At 35.3% G+C, this 27,870-nt stretch overlaps 1 protein-coding gene across 1 annotated transcript in view; it reads right to left on the bottom strand.

The window, feature by feature from the left end:
* LOC113494732 (unconventional myosin-XV) overlaps nucleotides 1–27,870 on the bottom strand; it is an 83,949-nt gene that overhangs the window by 6,759 nt on the left and 49,320 nt on the right. The window contains exon 24 of the mRNA XM_026873173.1: nucleotides 8,380–8,780. Within this exon, the coding sequence (XP_026728974.1) occupies nucleotides 8,380–8,780 (401 nt within the window). The remainder of the gene's footprint in view (nucleotides 1–8,379; nucleotides 8,781–27,870) is intronic.

The following is a 27,870-nucleotide window of genomic DNA, read 5'->3' as shown; positions in this document are numbered from 1 at the left end:
CTGCACCATCATAGTTATTCAAACAAAATTAGGAAAGAAATGTAAAACGTGTAAACATGTTATACAATGTTACTTGTAGCTCAATTATGTTATGCATTTAATCTGCATACAAATTATACTTTGATTACCCGAACTTGTCCAAAAGAATGTCACAACTGGGGTAATCTGTAGGCTGGTGAATATTTAGTGGTTATTAAAATATGATGTTATATTATATAATGATAATATGTAATATAAATATGATATTAATTACTGCTAAGTAAAGATATAAAAAGTTCTTCTCTTTGAACCAAACAATAGTACTATTGGTTAAATGACGCTTGATAAAATTAATAATACGTTAACCCCGCCACATCATGAGTGTAACGAGCAATATTAAACATTTTTCTCTAGTAAAAGAGCCTGTCCTTCTAATTATAATTGTAAGAAAACTTTTGCTCTATAAAAAGTGTTAAACAAATATCTGCTTTTAAGAGGTGTGTACAAGAAAGCTTAATATTCAGGTCTAATTACCATAAAGTTGGCGTTATCATAATTTAGTCGAAATATCTATGTCTCCTGAGGCAAGCTATAGATAAAAAAGGAGATTTAGAAATTATAGATTTCGATAATAAATATTTATATTAGCGCTGGTCTTTTACAATAGAAAATAAAAAGATTGGTATCAGTTTTTGCAGCAGAAGTCTTTGTTCAAGACGAGTTTGACCAAATGAAACTTATTTAACTTTTATTTATTTAATGTCTACTTAAGTTTATATAGTTTTAAAAGCCACCTTTCATTTCTTGTGAGTATCGGAAAATAGTATTATTTTATAACAATCAATAAACACAGAACAGTATTAATTACATCCGATCTGCTAATAAAGAGTTATGTAAGTAAGTATTGTTATAAAACATCGTGTCTCGTTTCACACCTACTCGACGCGAGCATTTTCCTGCTTAGCTTCAATATAATGAGGTGTTATTATCGCATTTCCTCCACAGCGGAAGTGGCTGTTAGCATTGGATGCAAATGAGCGCATTCAGCGCATGCGCCGGCGGCCGTAGACAATAGAGTGGGCACCGTGACCGATGGACGGGCCTACTACCTGCTCTCACCCACTGTGCAACAGGAAATACATTAACTACCAACAGTTACTATGTTTTTATTTGCTACATTGTAGTGAGAAACACCTAGTACAATTAAACTAATTAAAGCAACTTAAAAAGAAAACATCTGTTTATCGTCGCCATTAACCTCGGTCCGCTATAACAACTTTTCATTAATTTGCAACGTATAATTAGATTTAAAACATTAATTAGAAAATGTTAAACAAACACCATAGACAATTTTAAAAAATACGGAAAGGAAAGTGATTTCCGCGGGTTAGCAATTAGATTCGGTTTTTGAAAATGGCAACACGTACATTGTAATCTGTTCTGCTTACACAAGATTGTACGCTAGTCCGAATCATTGATAGCGGATTCACAAAAAACATCTTTACTTCTTGGGTATAAAAGTGTTATCAACTTGATGGCATAGATGGCGGTTGACTGTACGATCAATCACGTACGCGTTACGAAACTAGAATAATGGAGTCGTAACATTACGCAGTGTTTTGTTTTACCGATGCGCATCGTAAGCGAAAAGAAAGGAAACATTAGAATGTTGACAGAAGTGATTACTGATCAACCTGTCATTAGTAATCTATGGTGTGTTTCAATTATTCTCTATGCATTTCCTTGTACGGCGCATTTGTTGCTTGAAAGACTGACTAAAGAGGTTGATTGACATTTAAGAATGGTTAGCAGACTTTCAAGCCCAATAGAGATGTAAAACATTTTTCGAAACTTGAAGACTACGGAAATAAAATCGACACAGCCAATCTGTCCTAAGTATTTAAATGAAATTGTAACATGCCTATTTAATGAGTAGCTTGAATAGACATGTAATCAAATTATCGAATTATTAAATAATTAATTGCACGTAATAGGGAAAGCTATATTATTTCATCTAGATCTATTACAGGCCGGAAACTACAACTCGAATGTTAGGACCCAAATTGAAACGGGTTCAATTAGCATGTGATTCATCTCTAAGAGAAACTAAACCAGCAATTAGATTTTGAGGCGAAATTAACATAGGATGCAAATAAAATATTAAAGCCTTATAAGTGTTATAATTATTGACTGAATAAAATATTAAATCTAGGAAATTCGAATATTTTTTTTACAAACAAGTACGTGGGCGTCAATTAATTTGAATTAAGAAACTCGCCGTTGTTATAAAAGAAATAAAAACAAATTCTCGGCCTATGTTGGCAAATTATTCTTACGTAACGTCGAAAGCGAGTTTATAGACATAGAAAAAAAAACAAAAATCGATACCGGGATATCCTCGATTACGGTATGTTAACGATTTATTCGATATTTAAGGAATTACTGAGTTACGTGATTGAAAGTTTTAACTGATTTCTATAAACCACACTAAACGAATCAACTGTGAAATAATTGACTGTTTAGTATTTAACATGTTAATAAAGCATGAAGCACTTCACTTGTTTATATATTTATGGAAATTATAAAAAAAATATGACTGAATCTAAATGTATAAGTTACGAATATAGTAATGAAATGAATGAATTGTGTGTTCGTAATACCATTTCCAGGTTGGCAATTTAAATAAAAATGTTCTGGTAAAATAACTAAGTTATTATGGTAAGTACCGGGAAATAGCTACTGTTTGCATCTAGATCAGCAATTTGCTTTTAACGTGCAATTAAGTACGGGAAGATGAGTGTTTATTTTACTTTCCCACCTATTCATAAACTACCGTTCAAATGTCAAACAAGACGCAATCAGGGCAACAGAAGATGTAACAAATAATTAAGAACTTACAAGAGAAAGAATATTCTTAATGATTCATACAGAATTCAAGAAATTTCACATGTCGGGTTTGCAATGATGGACCCGGATGAGATTAAAATTATAAACTTCGTTTTAAGTACGACGAATGGCATCAGGAAGTTTTGAGAGTACGATATATTATTTTAATCTGATTTTATATTTTATGGCCGTCGTCTTTAAGAGATTTGCTAAGAATTATGTGCCAGTGCTGGGTTGGACGCTGTGGATGGTATTTGATGTTGAGCATGTCCCAAACATGTATTGTTTAATAAAGAGGCTATAGTACTAGGATCAGTAACAATGACATTTAAATGTGAAATACTTTATTTAGAGCAATCAGTGAACCTTTATGCTGTCTCCAGAAATTCGGTAAAAAGGGTGACGAGAGCATCTAAATAAATGGACCAGGAATAGCCAGAACACTGAACTACTAGATAAACAAAACGTGAATCGTTTAGAAATGATGATGGTATTATGAAAGCCAATAGAAACTGATAAAATATTTGCAAACCGGTTCGATGTGAAAATCTTAACTTATAATTTAGTTAACAAATTAGATTCACACAACTTGGAAGAGAGCAAACTTTAGCTCTGTGTATAAAAGGTTTTATTCTTTTATATTATTAGAGACATATTGAGGCGTTCACAAAATACATGTAGGCAGTGCCGACAAAAATATATACCTACTTCATTGTTTAATTCACGATAAAAAGGGTTTTAAAACGGTAGTTCTTATTAAAAAGTCGTCAGCTTAAGCTGTATCAAGAACTCATTATATCCGTGTTGTACATCAAGATTAAAAAAGTGACAAGCGGTACCTAGTAAGTTTAAATTTTCGAATGTCACGCATGCGTATTGCGTATGTCACTCGACCATTACTACTAATTTTAAATTAAAGCATAACCAACTCTACTGCACTGTAATAAGGGTGCTCAATAACAAGAAATAATTGGCAATATTATTTTTTGTCGTCATGCCCAGTTGATGTATTTATTACTGTTTCTTAGTATGCGTAGTTCAACAACACCGCTTAGTGCGTGAGGGAACCATGACTGTTTTAAGTACATGGGAAATGTCTTTGAATTATAACAATACTGGCGCCTGAGTTTTTAAGCAGTCGTAGAGATGGTATAAGTTAATTAATTAGATTGTGTTTCTCGCTATCTTTATTTTCCGATTGTGCTTTTGTATTCTTCTACTCATAGTTTATTTAAACAGTGAGTTATGTTTAGAGCTCATGTCGTCCGTATACTCGGCAAAGACCTCCACACTATTTCCATTTATCGCGGCTAATTACTTCACACGTTATTATATGAATTGAATTATGATCCAAAACAACTTTCTCATTCTAAAAATAACGGTGTTAAAAGTTATTTCACGTGAATTCCATAGAACATTAATAAACAAACTGTCGCTAACACAGTAGCGCCATTGTTGAGAACTAATTTGACAGCGAGATGTCACTTCACAAATGGAACACAGATTAAATACGAATTACAGAAGCACTATATCCACTAAACACATCACAATAAAACATGATCTCACAGTAGATGGTTGACGCTGTCGTCGTCTTCGCACGTGAGCCCGTCCTCGTCGCTGGACAGACTGTCTTCAGTCATGTCCGTACTGCTCTCGGTAAGCATTTCGATCGACATCGTTCGACGGCCGATCACCGACTAAACGTATCGGGGAAAGCGCTCGGCCGGAGGAACTCAATTTTTGAATAATTTAACGATTCATTTCGGCTTTCAAAACTTACCTCGTGTTTACGTATTTAGCGGTATTATACAGATTATGACGATGTTACGCGAGTTCTTTTTCTTCCTACTTTTTGTCGGTCATAGTTGTGTCGATTTGGTATTTGTGTGTCGATGTAATTGCTATAAACCGTGGAATTAACATTGATGAGTATATTTAAAACAATTTTAATATGTTTTAATTAAAACAAAATACGATTAAAGCAATGAAATCTATATTACTACATGTTAATAAATTATTATTAGTCGTGGTTTACGTTTATTGCCTGCAATTGCGATATTCTAAATAGGACACAAAAGGCATTTGTCATATTTTTTTGATAGAGCACAATATAGCACTAAATATTGCAATAGCTCTTTCATTCCTAATTAAAGGAAATACAAACACTTAATAACTGTAATTATATTAAACACGAAACGAACATCACTATTACACATTACACTAGCGTTAGTAAACACGAACTAGTACTGGCCGGTGAAAAGTTAATGGGAAATAAAAAAAACCACTTAAAGGTAAGCATGAGTGATACTTGCAGTCTGTGCTTGATTCGTGCTGCGAGTGCACACGGCATGGCCGAAGGTTACACTTGCTCTGGCGCCGGAGACGGTGTCCCGCGACCTCTGCGGTGCGTTCCGCGCCAACGGTGCTCATCAACTAACTAGGGCTGCTCTACATTTTCCCGAGGCTGTTTTTATGGCGCATTGTTTTTGAGTTGCATCTGAATTTACCCGACAAAGGTGTTGCCTAATATTGAAAATTTGTTACGAAAAGCTTTTGTTTTCTTTGTTAACTAGGTCGAGAATAAAATGGCCAGTGAGTGAGCGAGAGGTTCAACTTGTGCAGGTTTAAAACCGACAATTAATATCATCAATATTTGCAAAGTCTTCTTTATTGTGTTACATAGTACCTAAATAAGTTTATTTCACAAGGAAGTATAAATTTAAATATTTTCCATTCTCGTCGAGCGTAGCTGAGTATGCGTTATTATGATATAACTAAACAAGCAAAGTGTAACTCTAGCTATTGTTCCGTGGAAAGCAGAACGCATCATTACTCGGTGTATTTGGTAAAGGTAACAAATTTCACAAGACAACTCAATTATTTGTAATGACTTTGGTTAATTGCATGTCTCGTTGTTTGATTATAATTATTATTGTAAGGAATTACTGTAGCTACATTTTATAATATGCAGGTACACGACTCACTTCCTATCCCAAGGAGAGGGATGTCCATGAAGATTCTATAGCCATAACATATTAAAAAAAAAAATGTCTTCATCTCGTAAGCCGTAGACAACCCTACAGGAATCTATTAACGAATTGCAAATAAAAACGTATTCTGACAGTAGCTGGAACTCGTAAGAATCCTACATTCAATGTAAAACGGTTCCCCACGGTTTTTTAGAAAGCATTGTACAATGTGGAAACATAACAGACTGCTAAAAACTGAAATAACACGTAATCATTATTTGTTCGTTTAATTTTTATAATACCATATTGTTATTTGGCTTCCTGCTATTAAGATTTGCTATCCGTTTATGTTAATGACTGATTTTATAAGTGTTAGATTTGTATAAATGTTTTTCCTCGAACAATGTGTATTTGTTCTAAGTCTGTGCTTAATATCAGTGAAGGACCCGAGAGGGCGAGGAATCAGAGTTATTTTGCGCATAATCCCTAAGCTAACTAAGGCTACTACTTCAGGCAATGTAACGGTTGAGTTTGGCCTGTAAGAGTCCAGGAATGGGAAATGCATACCCCAGTTCGGGGAAAGTCCATGCGGAATTTTATCAGTAAAAAACCCTATCTCATGTTTTTTAGCCTAAAGAACCATCAAAATACGGTTCTATTCGGTTTTGTAGAGTAAAATGTTTTGTTTTGTATTCAGTGTTTGATTTGCCAGCGGTGTCAGCCTTCCAAACGAAAACGTAGATGACATTTAAGAAGGCTGCGTAAAAGATCAGATAAATGTTTAGATTACAACATCATGTTGATGTTCAAACAGTTTAGGATTTTACCTGTAATACCGACCAGTTTTTCAGTGAAGCTTGATTTGAATGACGTTAACAATTTCCAAAGCAAATGATTTAAAGATCATGTTCATTGCTGTTCATGCCAGTAAGTAGTTTTTCAAGAACACAATTCCCAATAACCGCATTCAAAGACAATTAAAAACCTCTATGCTCTGTTGACTCCATGGATCCCAATTTATGTGGAACCGTTACTAAAAATATAACACGCATAACTTATATCTGTACGTTTACGAAGTTTACAAAGAGTATACGATTTTCGACCTTAAGGCGTAGACGTTAAGGCATTGTTGCATCTGCTCTGGATTGCAAGCTAGGCAGTAATAAATCGCGTGGCTGCAGTAAACCTGTCTTCAACAATTCTGTTTCGTACATCACTTCTCAATTAAGGTTTAACAACATCGACTATTTGATGCTTAAGCAACGCGACGTCATGTTACGATAGAAGACATGTTTTGGGTTTTTTTGTCATGAAAACAAAATGCAATTATTTTGTTATGATAGATAACTGAAGTTTTCAAATGGCAAATTCATCTCCACATTTCACATGACAAAAACAGAGGTCAATATTTATTGTACCTCCGTGAGCAATTCATTGCTGTCAGTGAATCGAATCACTGTAAGACAGTAATTTATGATAAACCCCAGTAACGGTAAGTGGTTGGAAAAGAAATAAAAAATTGAAATAGTTACTCGTTACTTTATGTTCTTGTTCCCTCGTGAGCGGATAGATGGCGCTATCATCTCTGCCGTATAAATAAATAGTTCGTAAAGGGAAAGAAATGCCAATGTCAGTATCGACGATTTACGTACAACTAAGATACTTTACAACGAATAACCGATAATTGAAACTTTATCGTAAATTTTGTATTTTTAGGAAGGCCTAGATGGCGCTACCAGCGCTAAAGCCAATACTAATAGGAAACAAAGACAATTATTGGTTAAAAAACTACCTATATTGTCAATTAGGTATAAAAGACTTCTAATTAAACCAGTACATCAACTACAAACGGTAAGTAATTAATTATTTACGTTGCAACGCCAGTCTGATCAGCTTTCATGCAATGTGGCCTACGTTGTCGTAATTAATGTTTAAATTCAACTAATAGACTTCGCAAACGTGGTGTAAATGTTTAATTTTAAACTAATTAATAGCGTAATCAATCGCTATACAACTGGTAAATTGTCTTTAAGACTAGTTTTCTTTGGTATAAATAATAACTTGCGGAAATATTCAATAGAGTGAGAGTTAGGCAGAAATATATTGCAATGTTTTTAGTGTTATACTTAAAACTTCATTGACATTGGGGTAAATAACGTGTTAGTCGACATTATGGTGACTTGCAGAGGGCGCCACTTTGACTGAGTTAACAAAATCCCGACTAAACCATAAGCTGAGCTACAACATATTAGACACGTTTACGTCATGTTAACGATAGGAAATATCTTAACGTATTCACACGCAAATCTGCTGAGAATTTATCCTACTACAAATGTTGTCGTAATAGGCATCTTACTCAGAAAAATGTGAACTGTTACGCATGTAAGCGTGTTGTTTAAGCGTAAACAAACTTACTCTTTCTTAGACCGCGCAATATTTCTTATTCTGGCAAGCCAAAAATGAAACTTGGGATTTATTTGCTAAGTCCTGACACCACCGAGGGTCAAACATACTTTGCACTATATAAAAATGTGAAGGAACTCACTCTGGGCTCTGTCTGAAGTGGTCGACGGCAAATTGCAGTAGTGGATGTCTGCCGTCGTGTTGCGGTGTGGTCTGGTCTCTTCTCTCGTCTCTCAGCTCTCGTTCCCGCTCCCTGTCCCTATCCCTGTCCCTGTCTCTCTCGCGCTCCCTCTCCCTCTCCCGCGGTACAGGTGACGTAGTCTGCGCTCTTCGCTCCACATGGTCGGTTTCCTCTCTGGAGTCCCTGGTCTCGCGAAGCTCGCGTATTTCGCGGGAGTCTCTAGAGTCTCTTGAGTCCCTCGCTTCTCTAGGTTCTCTTGTCTCTCTGATGTCTCTCGTGTCTCTGGACTCTCTCGTCTCTCGGGTCTCACGTTCCGTGACGCGTTCCTTTGAGACACCGTTTGATGTTGGTTTGGGTTGAACCTGTAACAAGCAACGTTTACTTTAGTTTTTACTAAAGGCTTATTAAGCTTGAACACACATAAATACAGTTTACATTTTTATTTTCTTTATGCGGTATTACCAGTTATGGGCAGTGAATTTATAAGCAACTGTTACCATACTGAGATCCTACATGCGCTAATAGTGTTCAACATCACTGAAGCGATAACAAACACACTTACATATTTTAAACAAGGACCTAGTCGTGAAAATATTATGATGAATACAACCAGCTGTAGAATAGCAGTTATGTAGTTATACATTTATGTATGTCGTCCATAATACAAGTCTGTGGGACTGCTCAAGATATTTCAACTTCATGTAAATCGGGGTGAACATGGTCAACTCACGACTGTAAACTGGAAATTAGATTTTGCTAACTGATAAACTTAATAACAATTTGCTTAAGCGAAAAACTGGTCGTAAAGTTAAACGTTAGGCAAACGTTTTTGCCGCCGACAGGAAAGTTATCAAAATTCTTCAATCATGTATTTTGCGATGGGCTTACCGTTCTTTTTTAATAATTCTCATCTTTCCATCATAACCATGGTTAAACTATGCGAAATTATGATACTTTTTATCTAATTCGTTCAAAGTTCAATCAAATGATTGGAACCGATTTTAGCTAATACTTATAATATTCGCTTTGTTTTCGGAATAAAATACATAAGTAATATATGTTAATACAAATCCAAGCCTGGTATTGGTGAATAGCAAGGAATGTCAAGATCGGTATCATTTGCGGTGCACATCGCCAGAGATCGGGAAAGCGTGAATGCGCGCGCGCACGTCAGCTAAATAAATCAGTTTTATTGCGTTTTACCCGTTGTCTGTACTCCATACCCAATCATAATGATACTTAAATAGTTCATTTATGCTGTTTTCAGGTTACGGGAACATGGTAAAGTGTATTTTTGCATTGTATTGAAACCGAATAAAAAAAAACTGTCCTATTTAAGGATCTAGAGTAGAGTAGTAGTATTTCAATGGGTAACTCCTTTGGCAAATTTCGGCTAGTATTTTCAATACTGGCTAAGGTTATCTTTAGACTAGCTATATATTTTGGAACTGTATAGTACATTTTTCATAATTTCATTTTATGTATTGGATTTTATGACGAAACAAGAAGAGAAAATAAGAGCAAACTTAAGCTCTAATTTTTTTTTTCAAACTTTATTTTTAAAACTTATATCTTATGCCAATTAATGTTTAAAGTTATTTTAAAAATTGTTAGAAGGTACAGTGGGCAGTGTTTTTCAAAAACAGTTTTATTTTAAAGTAAATATTTAGGCAATGAATTTAAATAGCAACTATGGATACTTGGATAGTACCTTTGGTTTTCGTTTCAAAGTTTTCCTGCTAAGCGTCCTGATAACATCGTAAAAGTTCTCCATGTTTTACTATTTCGTTCACCAGCACACATTAATCACAATTCGTGTATTCGCAGTATCACAAACCATTGACGTTGTTTTTCGAAACTTGAACTCCGCGACTCAATGTTGCCACTTTCACGGTACTAAAAACTGACGATACAATTTCTATTGTTTTTTTCGATAGTGCAATTTCCGCACTGCATTCGCGAGGTGCAGCGGCGGTATGCGCCTCGCTCGCGCCGCAAGCCCGCCACCATCTTTATAAATATTGATGCAATCTATATGTGCTCGCTCCGATTAATCGCTAATTTCTTTCGTAACACGAATTCTTTTAGTCTTTTTAATCGATTTACTTCTGCGGTGAATGAGAGATAGTTATGGGTTTTTTTCTATCGCGCTCTACTAGGCAAGATTTATTTCCACGCTCGTAGAACTTATAATCATTGTAAATTATGCTAATTAGACTGATTATCCGATACTTTTTACATAACCGACGTTAATCAGTTAATATAGGCTCGTTGTGAAGCGGAACTATGGCTAATACCAAGTTAGAAACAAAAGAAAAAAATTAACTGCCATTTCTACTTTTACTAATTACTGTAGGCAGATGTTAACAAAATATAGATTTGGTGTTCATATAAAATTAAAAACATAAATTCATAAATGCCCCAGTTCTTCATAACGAACACTGCGCTGGCGCACATCGTGAACAATTCACTGAATACATACTAATTAAAAACATACAATTCAAGTTACGTTGCCCATAAGTTATAACACATTGTAAGCTTGACAAGTAACCCTTTTAAAAACGAATAAAATTTGTATAAATTATCCTACGAAATGGAACACACAATTCATCAGAGTGTATAATATAAACCGTATTATAATAATTAACATATATATTTAACGGAAATATTTAGCTATACGTAACTTTGATTAAGTTTCCCAGGTCACCATGGAATTGATCATTCATATTGTTTAATGTAACAGCGCCATCTATTTCGAAAGAGAACAACTAACGTGGTTAACTTTCACAAGTCATACAGAGATGGCAGCACAGTACACGATGGCGAGCAAAGAGTACCACCGAACTAATGCAATGTACAGCTATTTATAGATAATATAAATACATATTTATTCATAACAGTCATGTAAATGAACAATGAAACCGGAAGTCTTCTTGGTCGCAAACATTTACCAAAAATGTGGATATTAATTTACAACAATGCAAATAATTTTAAATTAAAATTACATGTTGTTATGATTAATTATATTATTAACATACTTAGCCTACTTTTATACGTGTAAAATGTTATATAAACGATTGTACATTAGAAACAAAATATGTTATTGGTTTCGAATTATTTAAATAGCAAAACTTTTACCAGAATTATTTATCTAAAAATAGTTTTAACAGTGTCATATGAATGAATATTAAAGAAATATGAATAACATTATAATTTGTGATCGTAAAGGCCCGTCTTCCATCCGTTTGCTAATGACGTAATGACTACACATCTTCACTTCGCATACCGGACAAATGTACCACCATATCAAGATAGAATGTGGATGATATATCCAAATACCTAGCTGTGAATGTATCTACGACTGTACGTGATGAACCGAGATACCAGAATGGTGACTAGACAGGGGGCAATTAGGGGCTGAAATGGTTGTGTAGAATCACACTTATAATTATTAACGAGCTCGTTTACGCATATTTTATTTGCTTCTGTTTTAGGGTTTTCTGTAAGATACATTACTATGTTTTTTTGAATAATCTGCAGATAGCCTGCTCGCAGTTTTTCTTCTTCAACGGTCGCTAGAAAATTCAAATATATTTGTTACGTAAAGCTGCTTATGTAGTTCACACCAAACACCACTTTTCCTTCCATGTATACCTAAATGTTAAAAAGATTCGTTAGGAATCCAAAACATGGTTCTTCATGTACCAGTTTATCTCCCCAGTTCAAGCGCGGATGTCTAGCTGACCTCTACTAGGAATTATGTTGTCGTTTCCAAGAATCTTGCGCGTACCACAACACGTTTTTTGCTAGGAAAGTTCCGTTTACGTATTGCCCGGCAATCGTCTGGTCAATGATAATTAGGTTGTATACAAACGGATTGCAGATACAGTTTAAATATACGGACATAGCGGGGATAGCAGATCGATGGCTAATCTGCATAACTAGCATCGGATAATTCCACTTACATATGACAAATGTAACTAATTTATGTTTCCGCGGCTGTATTAGTTACAAAGTGAAGGTAATTCAGTTTTAAACGTCCCCTGAAAAGGTGTAGGTATTGGAGACACGCGGACGCTACTTATGTCATCCCCGACGATATGTGAATTTGGTTCGGGATACTTCGGATTAACATTGCCAGTGGACAAACTTGTGAACATAATAATACCTACATGTTGGTAGAAGAAAAGTTACCGACATATTTTACTAGAGGAGAGTCGAGTTTTTCCCGGCTTTGGAGACATGAAGGAACTAATCTGTAACATCGATCCATAATGTTTTAATATTTCATCATGTTTTGATATTTACAAATTATTGTAGGAGGTTTCGATATTTTATGATTAACAATATTTAAATCGCTTTCTTTAAAGGGCTTTTAAATAGTGAACAAGATGACGTGATAATATATCTATTAGAAAATAATTTATAAGCCATTCAATGTGAAATGTTGATAAGCACTTAAATAAGACCTTTTCCGAACACGTACACACACGTTAATAATAGAAAAAAGTGAACTGTCATTGCAGAAAGCCCCGATATATTTCTTTAAGAAAGCTTTGTAATACAAACGTCTAATAGGATGTCACCTGTAAATGTTTTAATGTAGGCAATTATCGACGTTTAGGAGAGCTCGTGTTGAATAATAAAAAAACATTAAATTATAGTTTAAGAATAAACCTTCTTAGAGTTCATGTATTGAGCGTTTCTGAACACGTACAATTCATAGACACTGCAATGCAGTGAAGTATGTCGGAACATGTTTCTTTCTGTCTCTTCTTAATGGCTTAATTAAAATAGTATTAAAAAGTTGTAGATTTAATTCAAGATACAGAAAAATTACGATTTGCCATGATCACGCCATGCCCGATAGAAATCAACACGTGTTTCATTAGCAAGCGATGCTATTATAAAACATATTTAATCTTCTTATATCAACACCTTTTTGCGATACAAGCATCAAGATTTCAACAACAGTTTAAACTATCTCGATTGATCTTGCATCCATTACTGGTTCGCCGAAGCGCGTATTAAAATATCTACACGTACGTGCGTCAATGGAGCGGGTAATTAGGGGCGGGTCGTTCATTGGTAGCGCTCGAGAAAGTGTAGAGCTTTCTGTCTATCGATTAATGAATGCATTTCCCTCGAAACAACATTGTATGGTGGTGGATCACGTGAACCGTGAGTTATAGAGCTAGTATAACATGTGGGGGCTGGGTTAATAGAGTGATGGATTTATAGATCATGTGCGTTTAGCTGTGGTTAAGACGATTGCTGTTATCTCTATTTTAAACTTTTTTACAACATCTCACTTGGCTTATAAAGTTCGATTTTCTCTAAGGTCTGTGCTTGGTTCCTGCGATTGTCTATAAAAATGTAGAGTTAGTGTCTGCGTTTACCTATGTAGCATATAAGTGCACTAGACTATCTTCTGGCTAGAGCAGTTTACGTTTAAATATCGTCAAGTTCATTGAATTCACTTATGAGATATACTACTAAATACCGTATACCCGTGGATAAAGTTGTTTACCATAAACCTTCCTTCCTGGTATGTCTGTTACCAGGTGAATAATTATAGGTACTCTTAATAGTTAGAGCAAAACATTATTTACCTAATACATTTTTATAATATAAAACATTCCTAATCATTATACTAACAGAAATACATTGACCCATGACCATGCTTTTTTAATATTGACTCGTCAAGGATGATATTGCGTTGCAAATTGTCCTAACACGACGCCATTTTGAACTCTTACTCAAATTATATTACAAACATGACCCACAATAAACGTTTAGTGTATTTAGCACTTTTGCAGCATGTAACAAGCATGTGGTAAAATTAAAAAGGTAGTGACAAAATGACATCTTATGGCAAATAATGGCACTTGTAATTGGTCGGGTTATAATTAAGGCATACATTTACCTTACATGTTATGGAATTTATTCTAAGTTTTACTTCAATCTGGTATTGAGATCATACATTCCTTGGCCTAAACGTTGGCTGTATAGACTAAAATGGAAATATGTACATACTGTAGTGTATGTACGTAGTCTACCATAAAATGACAGATTGACGTTGTATGGTGGTATCAAATTCAAATAGTCATACTTAAAATAATGTGCGTCCGGTGCGCATTTAGCTCAACCGGCTATAATATATGCGTTGGCAAATATTTTGTATCAAAGTACAATGCACATATATTAAAATAACTTGGTGCACGTACAAAACATACATTGTTATTAGATAATTATAATTATTTTGAAGGGAGATTGACAATTTATGCAGCGCCTACGTAGCGCTTCGATTTTCAAATTGATTAAGACAATGTACAAAATTCCATTCTGAAATGGTGTCTCTTGGGACTTGGGTATATTTTTTTTGGTTCAAACTCCGTCAAAATATTCTCATCTTATATTAAGTAAGAAGCAGATTATCGAAAGCAGCATAGCCCAAAATGTAATAAATCATTTCGCATTTTATTTTTCTACATCATTAAATAAAACAATGATCTATCATAATTAAATTTCAATCACAGATCTAATCTCGACCAGTAACTAGTCGATCTAAGTCATGCAACATGTTTGGTCGAGACATTTGTATACGCGGAACTTCCTTCGTATTATTTTATAACAACCTGTTTCTATATTTACTTTTCCTAGACCTAACTTTCCATGGTTATTAATGTGATGTGATTAACTGCCTGAGATATACTCGTAGCTTGGTTTATGAAACAGATTATTTACCGTGAAGATTATTGCTAGTATGTTTATAAATAAAACAAATGTCGTTAATGTCAAATGTATTACAATTTTATGACTATCACAGCAAAATCCAAAATCAAAATATATTCAAAAAAATATTTATTTTCAATCTCTTCATTTTTTTTCAGAGGCACTTTAAAAAAATTATTTAGCAGATATCTGCAGTCTTTAATGTCAGACACAGTTAATAAAATAAACGTTATTATTGAAGTAACGACTATGATGAAATAAATTAACGATCGATCGCAAGTTTTATTTGAAAGCCAAGTGTTGCTATGTGAATTGATTTGTACTTTAATAGGTGACTGAAAACTGCATGTGAATTCGATACTTTACTCATACTTGTACATTTAATTTAAAGTATACCGATGTCAAGAAGTCACTGTATCAGTAATTTTCACGAACTTTATTTGTAACATTTCGACGCAATCAATAAAAATATGTAGAGCATAGGAATAAAAAATCTGATGTTTTTACATTATCAAATTACAGATGAGAAAACCCTGAAAACGCTAAAATATGAGATTTTCACATTTTTCACCATCGCAATAGATAACAATTTAATAAGTTCTGCATAATAATATTATATTACAGTCAAATTACGCCACATTAATAAAACACGCGCGTAAAAAGTTTTGAAACGTTCTGCTTCTAGATTTGTCTGTGGTAAGTGTATTTTATAATGACTTTATTACAGGCCGAAATTACTTTCTCTTCACAAGTTATCTATGAACACGTTTACCGTGAAATATGATTAAGCATAGATGGATGTTGAGACATGTTGTGACTTGAGAGAAGATTTGTAATCGTGACCTTTTACACTTGAGATCATTTAAGATAGTTTGAGTTTGTGTGAGAATTAAAGATTTATCTCGCTACTGAGTTAGTTCCGTGGGAATGACTGACATCGGTTTGTCGCTTGTAAATGCATTTAAATGATAAATTTAATGCAAATTGTAGTTTTTATGTTTTGTACTTTTAATTAAAAATTTTCGAATTTGCTTCACTATACGATTAAGTTTTATTTTTATTAAAACAAGGAAATATAAAATAGTCAATAACAGAATCTCCAGTGAATTTTCTGTTTTTTTTTAGGAAAAAAAATCCAATTTCATTCCATCAGGCTTGCCAATTAAATAATGGAATATCCATTTACATGTTGTTCGACTTGTCCTTCCTATTTCCTGAATTAACTTTTACGAGAGACCTATCTATAAATAATGCAAGAGAGAAAAGTAAAGTAATCGATTCCGGTGACAATGCGTGGCTCTAAACAGACATGTTGGTACTTCTTATTCTTTATTTCTCAGAACGTTTGCATAAATTCGAGACATCAAACATTTTTGCACGATATTTAAAGATGCTTTAAGTGGTAAACATTAAGGAAATAATTAACTTCAACTGCATTAGATGGTTCATTTGTTACGTAATTTGGTTTTCGACTGATGTAAACAGAATGATATTATTATAATAATTTTATTTAAATAGCATTTTTTGGGATTATAAAGAAAAACACAATCATATAATGTCGTACCATAGCTATTGTGACGCAAACTCAAATAATGATCAATGAAAAATGCTATGAATCATTATATTGATAAATCAATACAATAATGACAAACGCAAGATATAAAAGAAGCTAAATTGATTAAGTGATGAACAAATCGTTTAAGTGATGTGAAAATATTTTCTAAGCAGTCAATAGTAATTTGAGCGTTCACAAACGGTTTGTAAGCGTTCAATGAGGAGTTGCAGTCAAGGCAAACTGCCTGATTTACGGCCTACGAGAAAGGTCGTACACGTATTTTCTTGCATCATTGTTTATAAATGATATGAAGTGCGATTGTGGGAAAATGATTTCTCTTTTTATAGCTGCATTTTAATGATCTAATATAATGTTACGATTCCTTGTTCGATTTTAATGAGGTAACTACGCATTAATATCCTAACTTTAGAGCCATATTGTTGGCACAGGGGAATAAAAAATAGTGTTTTTTATATTTAGTAAGCGACTTCGGTAGTTAGAAATTTAGTTTTGGGATGCAGGGGTTTCACAATGAAAATAGGTAACATTTTTAGTCTGTAATAATGCACCTTGAATCACAGTGACTGTAACTGGCGTGTTGCATGATTATTTGCATTTTAGGAGCAATTTTCTATAATACACGACTTCCTTTGATCGTAAAATGATATAATCAGTCCGGCAACGACATTTAATTAGACTTGACTACAATTGCCGTGGCCAGGTAAATTGTATGTAGTTTTGAGATTACGTTGAAATATATTGAATTATCATTAGCTAAGGTTTGTTGCATGCAATTAATATCGTATCATGGCTTCAATTATGTATTATTGCATCATAGCGTACAAATAACTGTTCTAATAAGTTCCTTTCATAAAGTACGGTATATTTGTGAGCCCAGTCGTGGAATTCCAAAATAATAATTACAAATCCCAACGTATTTCAATTTCACAGTTGGTGTGACGTTACATGAGCTGCCCTAAGGCGGAATTACAACAAACCAGTGTTTTTACGATGGCTACGTGTGGAAAGCGAGAGAGTGCCCCCGTCACGGTCTCTTTATAACAACAATTAGTAGATATTGTCAATTACTGGTACTGGGTAGTGGAGGCCCACGATTGCCGAAAGTCGGCCGCCTCTAAAGTGAAACGTCACAGTTCTCCACATACGTAGCGAGCATAACGAACTAGATTACGATAATATTTAAAATTAATCATTTTGATGTAAACTTGGTACAAGGGATTTTTTGGTCACGACTCGTAACTGTGACTATGTAATGATTTTAACCCACGCCGAGGGTAGACACTTAGACGGTATGGGGATATGATGGACTTGCAAAGATTAAAAACACCACGGAATCGCTTGTGCATTCTCTCCGTGGGTAATCATACAACTGGGACTATAAATCGCGTTAATTATGCGTAGTGTCACACCTCTCTTTCCCATAGGGAGTTCATAGCAAGCGAGGGAAAATAAATATACTACAACGTAGTAAGATTTCAATTTCTCTTTTTCTTTCTTCCGTATTCAGATACAGAGACGGTGCAAGTATTTCGCACTGCATTTTATCATGTACTACTTAAAACAGCGAGAAAGCTAACAGACGCTATTAAACTTGGTATTGCTTTTTACTTGTTCACTACAGATCCTAAAATTGCAAACTAAATAATAGTTATATACTAACTATATTATACTATACTATAACAGATTCAGACGATTTATAGATTCCTTGGTCACATCAAAACACGTCCTGAGGAGAAGGACGAAGAAGAGGAAGGAGAAGCTCCTGCCAGCTAACTACAAGACTTGTTTTCCGTTAGCTATTGCCGAAGGGCAATCTATGAAAGCCTTCCTGGCTTTCATAGATTACCACGATCACACCGAATCAAGCCTTTTGCCAGGATGAAACGATGACTTCAACCCAAGTTGAGGGCTCATCGTGGGGATACGTCGGGTTCTCGCTGACTAAAAACATTCTGAGCCCTTCAACTGCCTAAGATAGAGCCACGGGATCTTTCGACTCTAGCTGGGAATCAAGCCAAGCCTCACCTAATCAATATAGGGACTCGAACATCGTTTATTTACAAATCATCATCTTTGTTACAAAAAGTTTCGTCTTATTTGTTATTGTTTATACAAAAACACGGTTACTCTCAACCGCAGTTACTTGTGAGGTGTCCCATGAACTTGACAGACCCTTCGTTTAACGGACAGGAAGCACGGGCCGGCGCGTGCGCATCCCTACTGTTACGACGTAACAGGTGTCATTACAGGTAGTGTTGATGTCGTACGATAATCAACTTAAAAAATAACGGAATAGGGTTTTCGATACGTTAAACCACGGAATAACTTTATGGATTTTAACTTCCTTGTTAAATTTTAGGGGATTTTTTTCTTGGCAACCGTTACGAAACCGATTTTATTTAAATAGAGAACCCTTTACAGGCATTATATGTTGTTTAAAACCTGACAAGAATTGCTTAGACAAAGCAAATTGCGTGCCATTATCCTGCGATTGTACTGTTAAGATAAAAATCGATAATTTTATAGAAAAAAGAACTACAACGACAGGAAGTCCGAATGGATTGAATGGTGAACATAATCAAGGGGTTTCCTGTATGAGATCGCTTGTGTTAAGGTGTATTACGAGTCGACTGATTTAATGGAAGCTGGCGGAAACACAACGATTATTATTTAATTTGCGGTATTCTGCTAAACGCGTAATTGCCGCCCTTCGCTAGATCTCGCGGGCTTGGCATGTTATATCCACAATACACTGTTTTGCATAATTTGGTTCGTTTATATCGAAGAAGAGTTTGTGTATTTGTAATATCAATATTAATATTAATAAAACACATGAATCACAATAAAAAAAACCGGCCAAGTGCGAGTCGGACTCGCGCACCGAAGGTTCCGTACAAACCTGCAAGGTTTACAAAGTTCGTTCATTACGACAATCGAGTCATATAAATATATATGACTCGATTGTAAAACGTTGCTTCATGCCAAATTTCAAGATTCTAGGTCGACTGGAAGTACCCTTTAGGTTTTGATTCCCTTGCGAGTACTCGCGCGTTTCAAAATATGCAGCTTAAATTGCTGTTTCTTTTGATTGCGTTGACATAGAAGTTTGATTTTGTTACAGCTTAAAGGTATTATAGACCTGAGTATTTGGTATGAATTTCAATTTAATACCTCTACGCGTTTATGAGGAAATAGGTAGTAAGTTTAAAATTATTAAAAAAAAAATATTATGTGATGTAACTAAAAATTTAAGGTTTTCGGAATTTTTCCTTTATGTGGGCTATAAAACGTTGCTTCATGCCAAATTTCAAGATTCTGAGTTCACGGGAAGCACCCTGTAGGTTTTGATTCCCTTGCAAGTGTCGAAAATTTGCGGCATAAACGGCTGTATCTTTTGATTGCGTTGCCTTAGAAGTTTGATTTTTTCACAGCTTCAAGGGACAGTAGACCTGAGTAATTGATATAAATTTCAGCTTCTTACCTCCACGCGTTCCCGAGAAAAAGGGTCTTGACAGACGGACGGACGGACGGACGGACGGACAGACGGACGGACAGACGGACAACAAAGTGATCCTATAAGGGTTCCGTTTTTTCCTTTTGAGGTACGGAACCCTAAAAAGAATTGAAAATCCATTACCTAAGTATTTTTTATTTATACTTAATATCACGGGTAAGGGTCAAGGTATATTGCATGATTTTTCAAGTACACACCACACAATAACAACAATTATTGTTATAATGGTTTAAACATCCATTACGCAACATTAACTTGGCTTTTGTCGAGTCAGTTGGTGTTTCGATTATAATTTAAAGAACATATTTATATTTAGAGCGTTCTCATTGCACACCTTTGACTAAAGAGATTATCTAAAAGACATTATGATCATAAAGCAACGAAGACAGCCTGAATTACGATAGTCTAGTGTTCTCAGTGTGTCAATCACGCCGTTACATCGATTAGGAACGATAACGATTGAGATCGATTTACCTCTCGATTCGCGATATATGTGACGAGCTTTCGAGTCGCAACTTCAAATGTATTCTGATAGAGATACACGTAATTTCGCGTATGAGAGTTTCTTTTACAATTTTAATATTATTTTCGAAATGGAGAATTCTTCGATGATCTCGGTCTATCTCGCGGTTAATTTAGACTATTTAAGACATTGCATTTTGCCATTGAATAGACATAGACAAGCCAACATCTAATAAGGTACTACTCCACCACATAGCCACTGCACAGTATGCGCACTAGCTATGTATATAAACATATTATATGTACATATTTGTTTATATACAGAAGGATGTACTTTTCACACGGCATCGCTAATTCGTCCGCAAACCATGTCGGGTCCAGTAAAGAGGAAACGGATCTACGGTCCGATTAACTTTGCGATTGTCGCCGAGGCCTCGACGCCCAGACTATTAGCTATTGGTCGCATTGTGTCAGCATGTGGATGGATGGCCCGTGCCTTTGTTGTGGTTAAGTTGAATTTACAAGCGGTATTGGGTATACGGTCAAGGCAATTTTGGTGCTACGATTAAGATGTGCCATATAGCTATTGAGCTAACTACACAATGTATCAATGTCGATGCAGGCAACAAGAGAGGTTAAAGGATTTCAACTTGAAATAAAATATACATTCTTGTAATTCGGAATTATTAAAATCTAAGCATATATAAATTAAACACACTAAACGATTTTTAGAAGAAGCATGGATGGGATTGAAATAATAACTAAAGAATATGAGATATGCAAAACTCCGATTCCAAACAAGTCCAAACAATCGAACTTCAAACGAACGACAAACAGAATCCAAGCATTCAATACTGTCAATATCAATGAATTCCCGTTCTTATTGAAAGATGAAAGAGAAGAAGAAATCAACATCAGCTTAGGCTTTTCCAAACACCAAAAAACAACAATCGACATAACACTTACACCACAATAACATACAATAGTAAGCATAGTATTGACAGCATCAAGTGCGCATACGCATATCAACTTTCCCTCGGCGCGGCGCACGCGGCGACTGTGACGTGTTTCACTTTTATTGCTGTTATTATGAGAATTGATGGTCCTGTGATGAGGGTGTATTTGGTAATGGGTATTATATTACCGGCACAGCTTTTGAAGAAAAGAAAGGTGATTGTGGTTTTCACTTTTAGCACTGACCACTACTGACGATTGCAGCTGTTTTTATTATCATTAGCCGATGCATAAGTTTTTTTTTTTTCGTTTAAATGCAATCTGCTTGTACCATAATTATGTACGTAAGGCACATCAAATACTGATTTTTTTTTATAAACTGAAAAGATGTGTTATTTTGCAAGACTTTTAAAACCCTGCTCACAACCTTGTATTTTATATAGAATTTTGGTATTGTTAAATCACAATACTCCTGTATTTAAATCTAATCAGTCTATTGAAATTGGAATTCGGAAGTATGTGGCAACACAGATCAGTTCATCACAATCATGGCAATACCAATCACTCGATTGTCAATTCGTCATAAACAGTTGAATATGACAAATTAATGGACCGTCAGCGATGTACGTGATATATTGATGAATTGACAGTGGACACAATATACATGTCCATAACGCAATGCTATGATGCAACTTACTGTAGGAAAGATAAGCTTTGTTATGTAGTAATAGAGTAAAGGAATTGTTCTAGGAACAATTCCTTTACTCTATTAGAGTATAGTAGTATAGTGTATAATTGATTGATTTGATTTTTTCTTTTTTTAAATAAAGTTATTGGCACCCAGCAGACAATATTCACGAAGTTAATTTTCTTAATTAACTAGAATAAAATAGATTTTAGGTACTCTCGAAGCTTAAAAACTTTAATCGCGCGGTAATAGGTTATGTATTAAGTCAAAATTTCGGTATACGCGTATTACTTTTGACAAAGATTTATACTAGCAACACCAATAACAATAATTTAGTAGGATATTTAAAAAAATATTTTGCTTTTAGGCATAAAATCATCGATTTTTTTTACTCCATTTAATCCACTACATACATACACATTTAACTAACGATAACGAGCCATTTTGTGTTACCAAGTTCTAATAACAAGTTAAATAGATTTTATATTATAACTCTAGACACGATAGTCAAAGGAAAGTATACCTTGAAATCAGCGCAACGAAACTATAAGCAATATTAGCGGGGACCGAGTTAATCTGGCCACGCTATAAAGTAGATAATACAATAAACATCAAAACAAACAGTTTTTAAAGTCATTATTTATAATTAAAGGGTATTAACTCGGTACGGACATCTTTTGTATGTGTTCGACTCACTGGCTTGGAACTTTGTCTGGGAGTATCGGCACAATGCGGAACAAGACTTGTAAGACAGCACACTGTATTTAAATTAAACAATATCAGCTATTATAGTACGTAACCTATGAGAACTTAGGTAAAATTTAAAGACGAAAATTTCAATTCGTGTGACTCTAAAAAAGAAGGGCAAACCATCCAAGCGAAAAATATCTTCATGATTAATTATGATATAATTAATAAGTTACATCATTCGTTTCTTTAGCAAAAGGTGGGCTAAACAGCCAACTGTTATCGTCAGCGTTTATAAATGTCTAGTCTATGAAATGTTCACAAAGAACTTGTGCAGTCGAGTTACTGCCTCGCCTTGACTTGTGAAGGGTCAGATACCTGTCGCGTGCGCTAATCACCGAACACAGCTTCCTAACTCCTTACGTAAGACTTATTGGAGTTCTCAATGTGCTATGGTATTTGCTAAAGGGCAATTCATGATAGGCAAAATCTGAACACCATTCAGACGCTTCAATAGATAGATAGACGACTTTTGTTGCGACACGGATTTAGGATTGTATGGTATGAAGAACTTTGGTTTAATGCTTTTGTGTGGCAAGTCTTAAGGACTGGCGAACAATCTACAAAGTTTAACAATGTATTTTCTGATATATTTATGTTAGGTAAATTTCAGCGCTTTTATTTGAGAGCTGAGAAGTACGTTATCTATTCATATTTTCGGGGCAAACTGGTTGTGTATAAATATAATTTGAAAATTCTTTGTCACACATTTAAGATTTAGGATGCAGTTTATTCAGCGTTTTCTTTAGTGCGTGTCTATCAGATGTTCCGTAGTCATCGTCAAGTCTTTGTTTAAGTAATAGTTTTTACATTTATAAGAGAAATCTGCTTTCCAAATGTAATGCTACCAAATTCAATGTACGATCAAGCAGATTATATTGATTATATTTCGTGTTCAATAAAAGCGTTATAAAATAATGTAAATTAAAAATTGATGGTCTGACGTAATAAATCTATTTTACGGAAGGATTTTAAATTGCTTGTACGTCCAACAGACGTATGCAAACATTACTTCAGATACATTTGAAATGAAAGCGAATGCAGCTTGGTGCACATAAAAAGCAAATTAGTTATTTAAATAGATGACAAAAGAAACTGAATTGTTAATTTTGTTTGTCACGAGATGTATGTGATGACAAGAAATGTAACAGAACAATAATGTATTGAACCTCATGAATAGATCGATTACACAGCGAGATCATCGACGCTGATTCGAAAGCGTTTGTGCATCACGGCGACCAAAAAAGATGATGCATTCGTTATCGTTGTTTTCAATAAATAATTAAATCACGATCACCTAAATTCAGCAACCAAATTACAAAACAAATGTCGTAATGTCACGTTGCGGCGTGTTTGTTTTCAAACAGCTGATTAAGGAAATCGATGGAAACGTTTGCAGATCGCATGTACCGCTAACTGGTGCACGCAGCTTAATAACAAATTACTTTCAAACCTGTTCACCCCATTTCATCCGGACCACAACACACAAACACTGTTACCTGTGTATTTTCAGTAAGATTCTCGAATCTCGCGAGAATCTCCTTCACAGACACTTTTGGTTCCGTAGTTTCTTCATGAATCGTCTCCATGTGGCCGCTGGACGATGATGAGAAACTTTGCGGACACTTCTTTGTTATCCTTTCAGGGTTGGCGTGTGCTTTCCTGCGCGGTGGGTCCGGGTCCGCGCGCGTGTCGGCCCCGGAGTCCGAGTCCTCGGGCGCGGAGGCATCGGCGCTGGAGGCGGCTCCCTCCGAAGAGTTGATGAGGGAGTCGAGGCTGGGAGCGCGGCGCGGGGGTGAGCAGTCATCACAGTCGAGGTCGAGGCCGTACAGGCGCTGCAGGTGGCGCCAGTTGTCGCGCATCGCGAGCGAGAGGCGCGGGCGCTGCATGGTGCGCGCGCGTGCGCGGCTGCCGAGGGACTGCGCGCCGCCGCCGCACGCCACTGTCGCTGTCATCTCGGGTTGAGGTCGATGGTGACTTATGGTGGACGCCGGTTTTTTATCACTATTGTTGTATTGCATATTATAATGAATCGCCGGTGTTATTGTTTGACCTTGCCCGTTTTATTATAGAGATACGTGAGAAAACTAGATCGTGACGATATCATTCCGAATGTTGTGCCTACGCTACGAAACGCAAACACCGACGTTCGAGGATACCGGTTATTATTTGCTATTATCAGTGGCAATGATAAATTCCTCATTTTGGAATACTCGATTTGCATTTTGAATATTTGATAAAAGTAGGTTACAGTTGCAATAAAACATTGAGGATCGATGAGGTGTGAAATGTCATGCTCAACATTATGCACCAATTGTTTATAACAAATATAAATTTTAATGTCGTTAGCGTAATAAAGGATGATTCTTTCCAAACTTGATTGTCAAGCGTAAAGTTTTAAATTTCGCTGTCATTAGTTTAGACAGAATGTGCAAACACAGATGTATGATGATGACTGTGATGAAACCGTCATTTGCACAAACGCAGTGATCTCTTGAAGCAAATCTGTCAATTTACATTCGCTTTTCACGTATTACTGCGTGGGACCGTTCACTGCCTTTCACGATGAGGAATACAGCGGATATGCGAGGCGTAATCTCTGCTGTGTGGTTAGTTCAATGATAAGCGACGCTTTGTTAACTTTAGATTGAATATATTGTAAAGTAAAAAGCAGCTTACAAGCGCGGTCGGGTATCTTCGGGTTTTTCCGGACGCGGTCGTCTTTTTTCGTAGAATTGAACAGAATTTTCCCGTTGTACTTCAGCGTAAGAAAGATATTTATATACTAGGTTAGACCTATCCGTAATAAACCGGTAAATTACACGGTTATAAATAATATATTAAATTAAATTGATTCCTCGATTTACACCTCTGTGTGAACAGGACGACCCGCTGAGAACTAATCAATGTAACTATCGATATTGTTTGTAAGTATTCAAAGTTTATAGGCAACATATAAAATGTTCTACAAACCCACTTTGGTATCTTGTCTGATAATCAATTTCTCAGTTATATTACAGGCATAAAATACTAGAAAGCGTTTCGTGGAAGTCTTTTGTATTTCGCTGATGTTTACTCACCTTTTTTTAAGAAATTGTGAGCTGTTTTACTTATAGGAATTTACGACTACTCAATTAACTTCGGTTTATTTTGTGTCAATTATTTATTTTTATCTTCTCTACACCATGGCTTGAATAAGTACTTACATTTTAAAAAATGATTTGGAAATGATATAACTTAACTCTATGGAACCTCAAGTAAATTCTTATTTTTTTTTCAATCTTGACAAACAAAGCTGACGTACCAAACCAATTCAGTTTGTAATTAATATTCAAACCTTAAAAATAATTAAGTAATGGATTAATGCCCTAAACGCTCTCTACAAAATAAGTTTTATAGTAATAAATGCTGACGCATGACACAGGTCTCCGAGCATTACTTTTCTTTCAGTGCAAGTCAGCATAAAGCCTAACATTCCAGCGGCCGCGTAGGCGGTACATCCACTGTCATTTATCAGACAGGCGTGTGTAGCGGAACCTGCGGGCACATCACTACATCTGAGCGGTCAGCGTAACGGACCCATTTAACGGGAGCTGGTATTGCCTCGGACGCACATAGCTGAGGGGCTCTAATTAGGCTGAATGATAGTTATCTGTGCCTATGTGCAAGTTTGGAACCGTTGAGAATCCCGCCGAAAATGTTTTTTCTGTCGTACAATACTTTTATGCTTTGCATGACATGTGTTTTCATTTGTTTTTTTTTTTGTTACGTGTTTGAAATAAGTTTTATAGCGTTATTTTCCATCCGTTAGATGGATATAAAATATTCCGTCTGTTCATAAATGTCATTAGACATTTCAAACACAAAACAGTCAAGATGTGTGTTACTACACATTTACGATTCGTGAACGCGCAAGCTATGAAATATAAATTACTGTTGCGTCACAACACAACGGTTATTAAATACCGAATTCGAAATACCAATATCGTCACGGATGTCTTAATACTTTTATATAAAACATTCTGCTTTAAAATAAAGGTTTTTTTACTCACACAACGCTTGTACGAAGCGGTTGATTCTTATTTGTTTCAAGTAAATTGAGGGCACAGCGCCATAAACACTTGCTTATTTGTAATGAACAGACTTTACTTAAATCTGTGCAGACAAAACGCAATGAGCACGAAGGAGGGTAGATAGTAAACATAGTTAGCGGTCACGCAGCGGGCACACGGCTGTAATAACCCTGCTCATCTAACAGTACCAATTACGTACTCATTAAGAAAGCTCATTGAATTGCTAATCAGCAGCCGCGGGTTAGGGTTATCAACCGGATTGCATTATGAGGTTTATAGGTGAAAGATGTACAGGAAACTTATGATGAGTGATTTATTATGATTATTATACAACTGTTAACGAAATTTGAATTTTAAATAAGGTTTTGACGTGACGATTTGTATTGGAAACAGATGGCTTGATTTTGAATGACGGATTGAGGTAAAGAAATTGTGAGACAGCAATTTTCAAATTCTATTCTAAGTGTGTTTAATAAGCACTCATTAAGCACCTTATGCTCATTGAGTTTTGTCTCCACACTATTGACTGAGGGTTTTGAAGAGAACAATAAACAACCTGGCTCTTTAAAACATTCATAAGAATAAGAATGGCAAAAATCATACAACACACTGACAACTGAATAAAAAATGATAAAAGATGAAAAAGATCTTTAAATACTACAGCACTCGAAAAAAATACGTGTACCTATCAACCTCCTTTTAG

The sequence above is a fragment of the Trichoplusia ni genome, chromosome 6 (assembly GCF_003590095.1).
Source record: "Trichoplusia ni isolate ovarian cell line Hi5 chromosome 6, tn1, whole genome shotgun sequence".
Classification (NCBI taxonomy): domain Eukaryota; kingdom Metazoa; phylum Arthropoda; class Insecta; order Lepidoptera; family Noctuidae; genus Trichoplusia; species Trichoplusia ni.
This window is presented reverse-complemented; position numbering and strand designations above follow the sequence as displayed.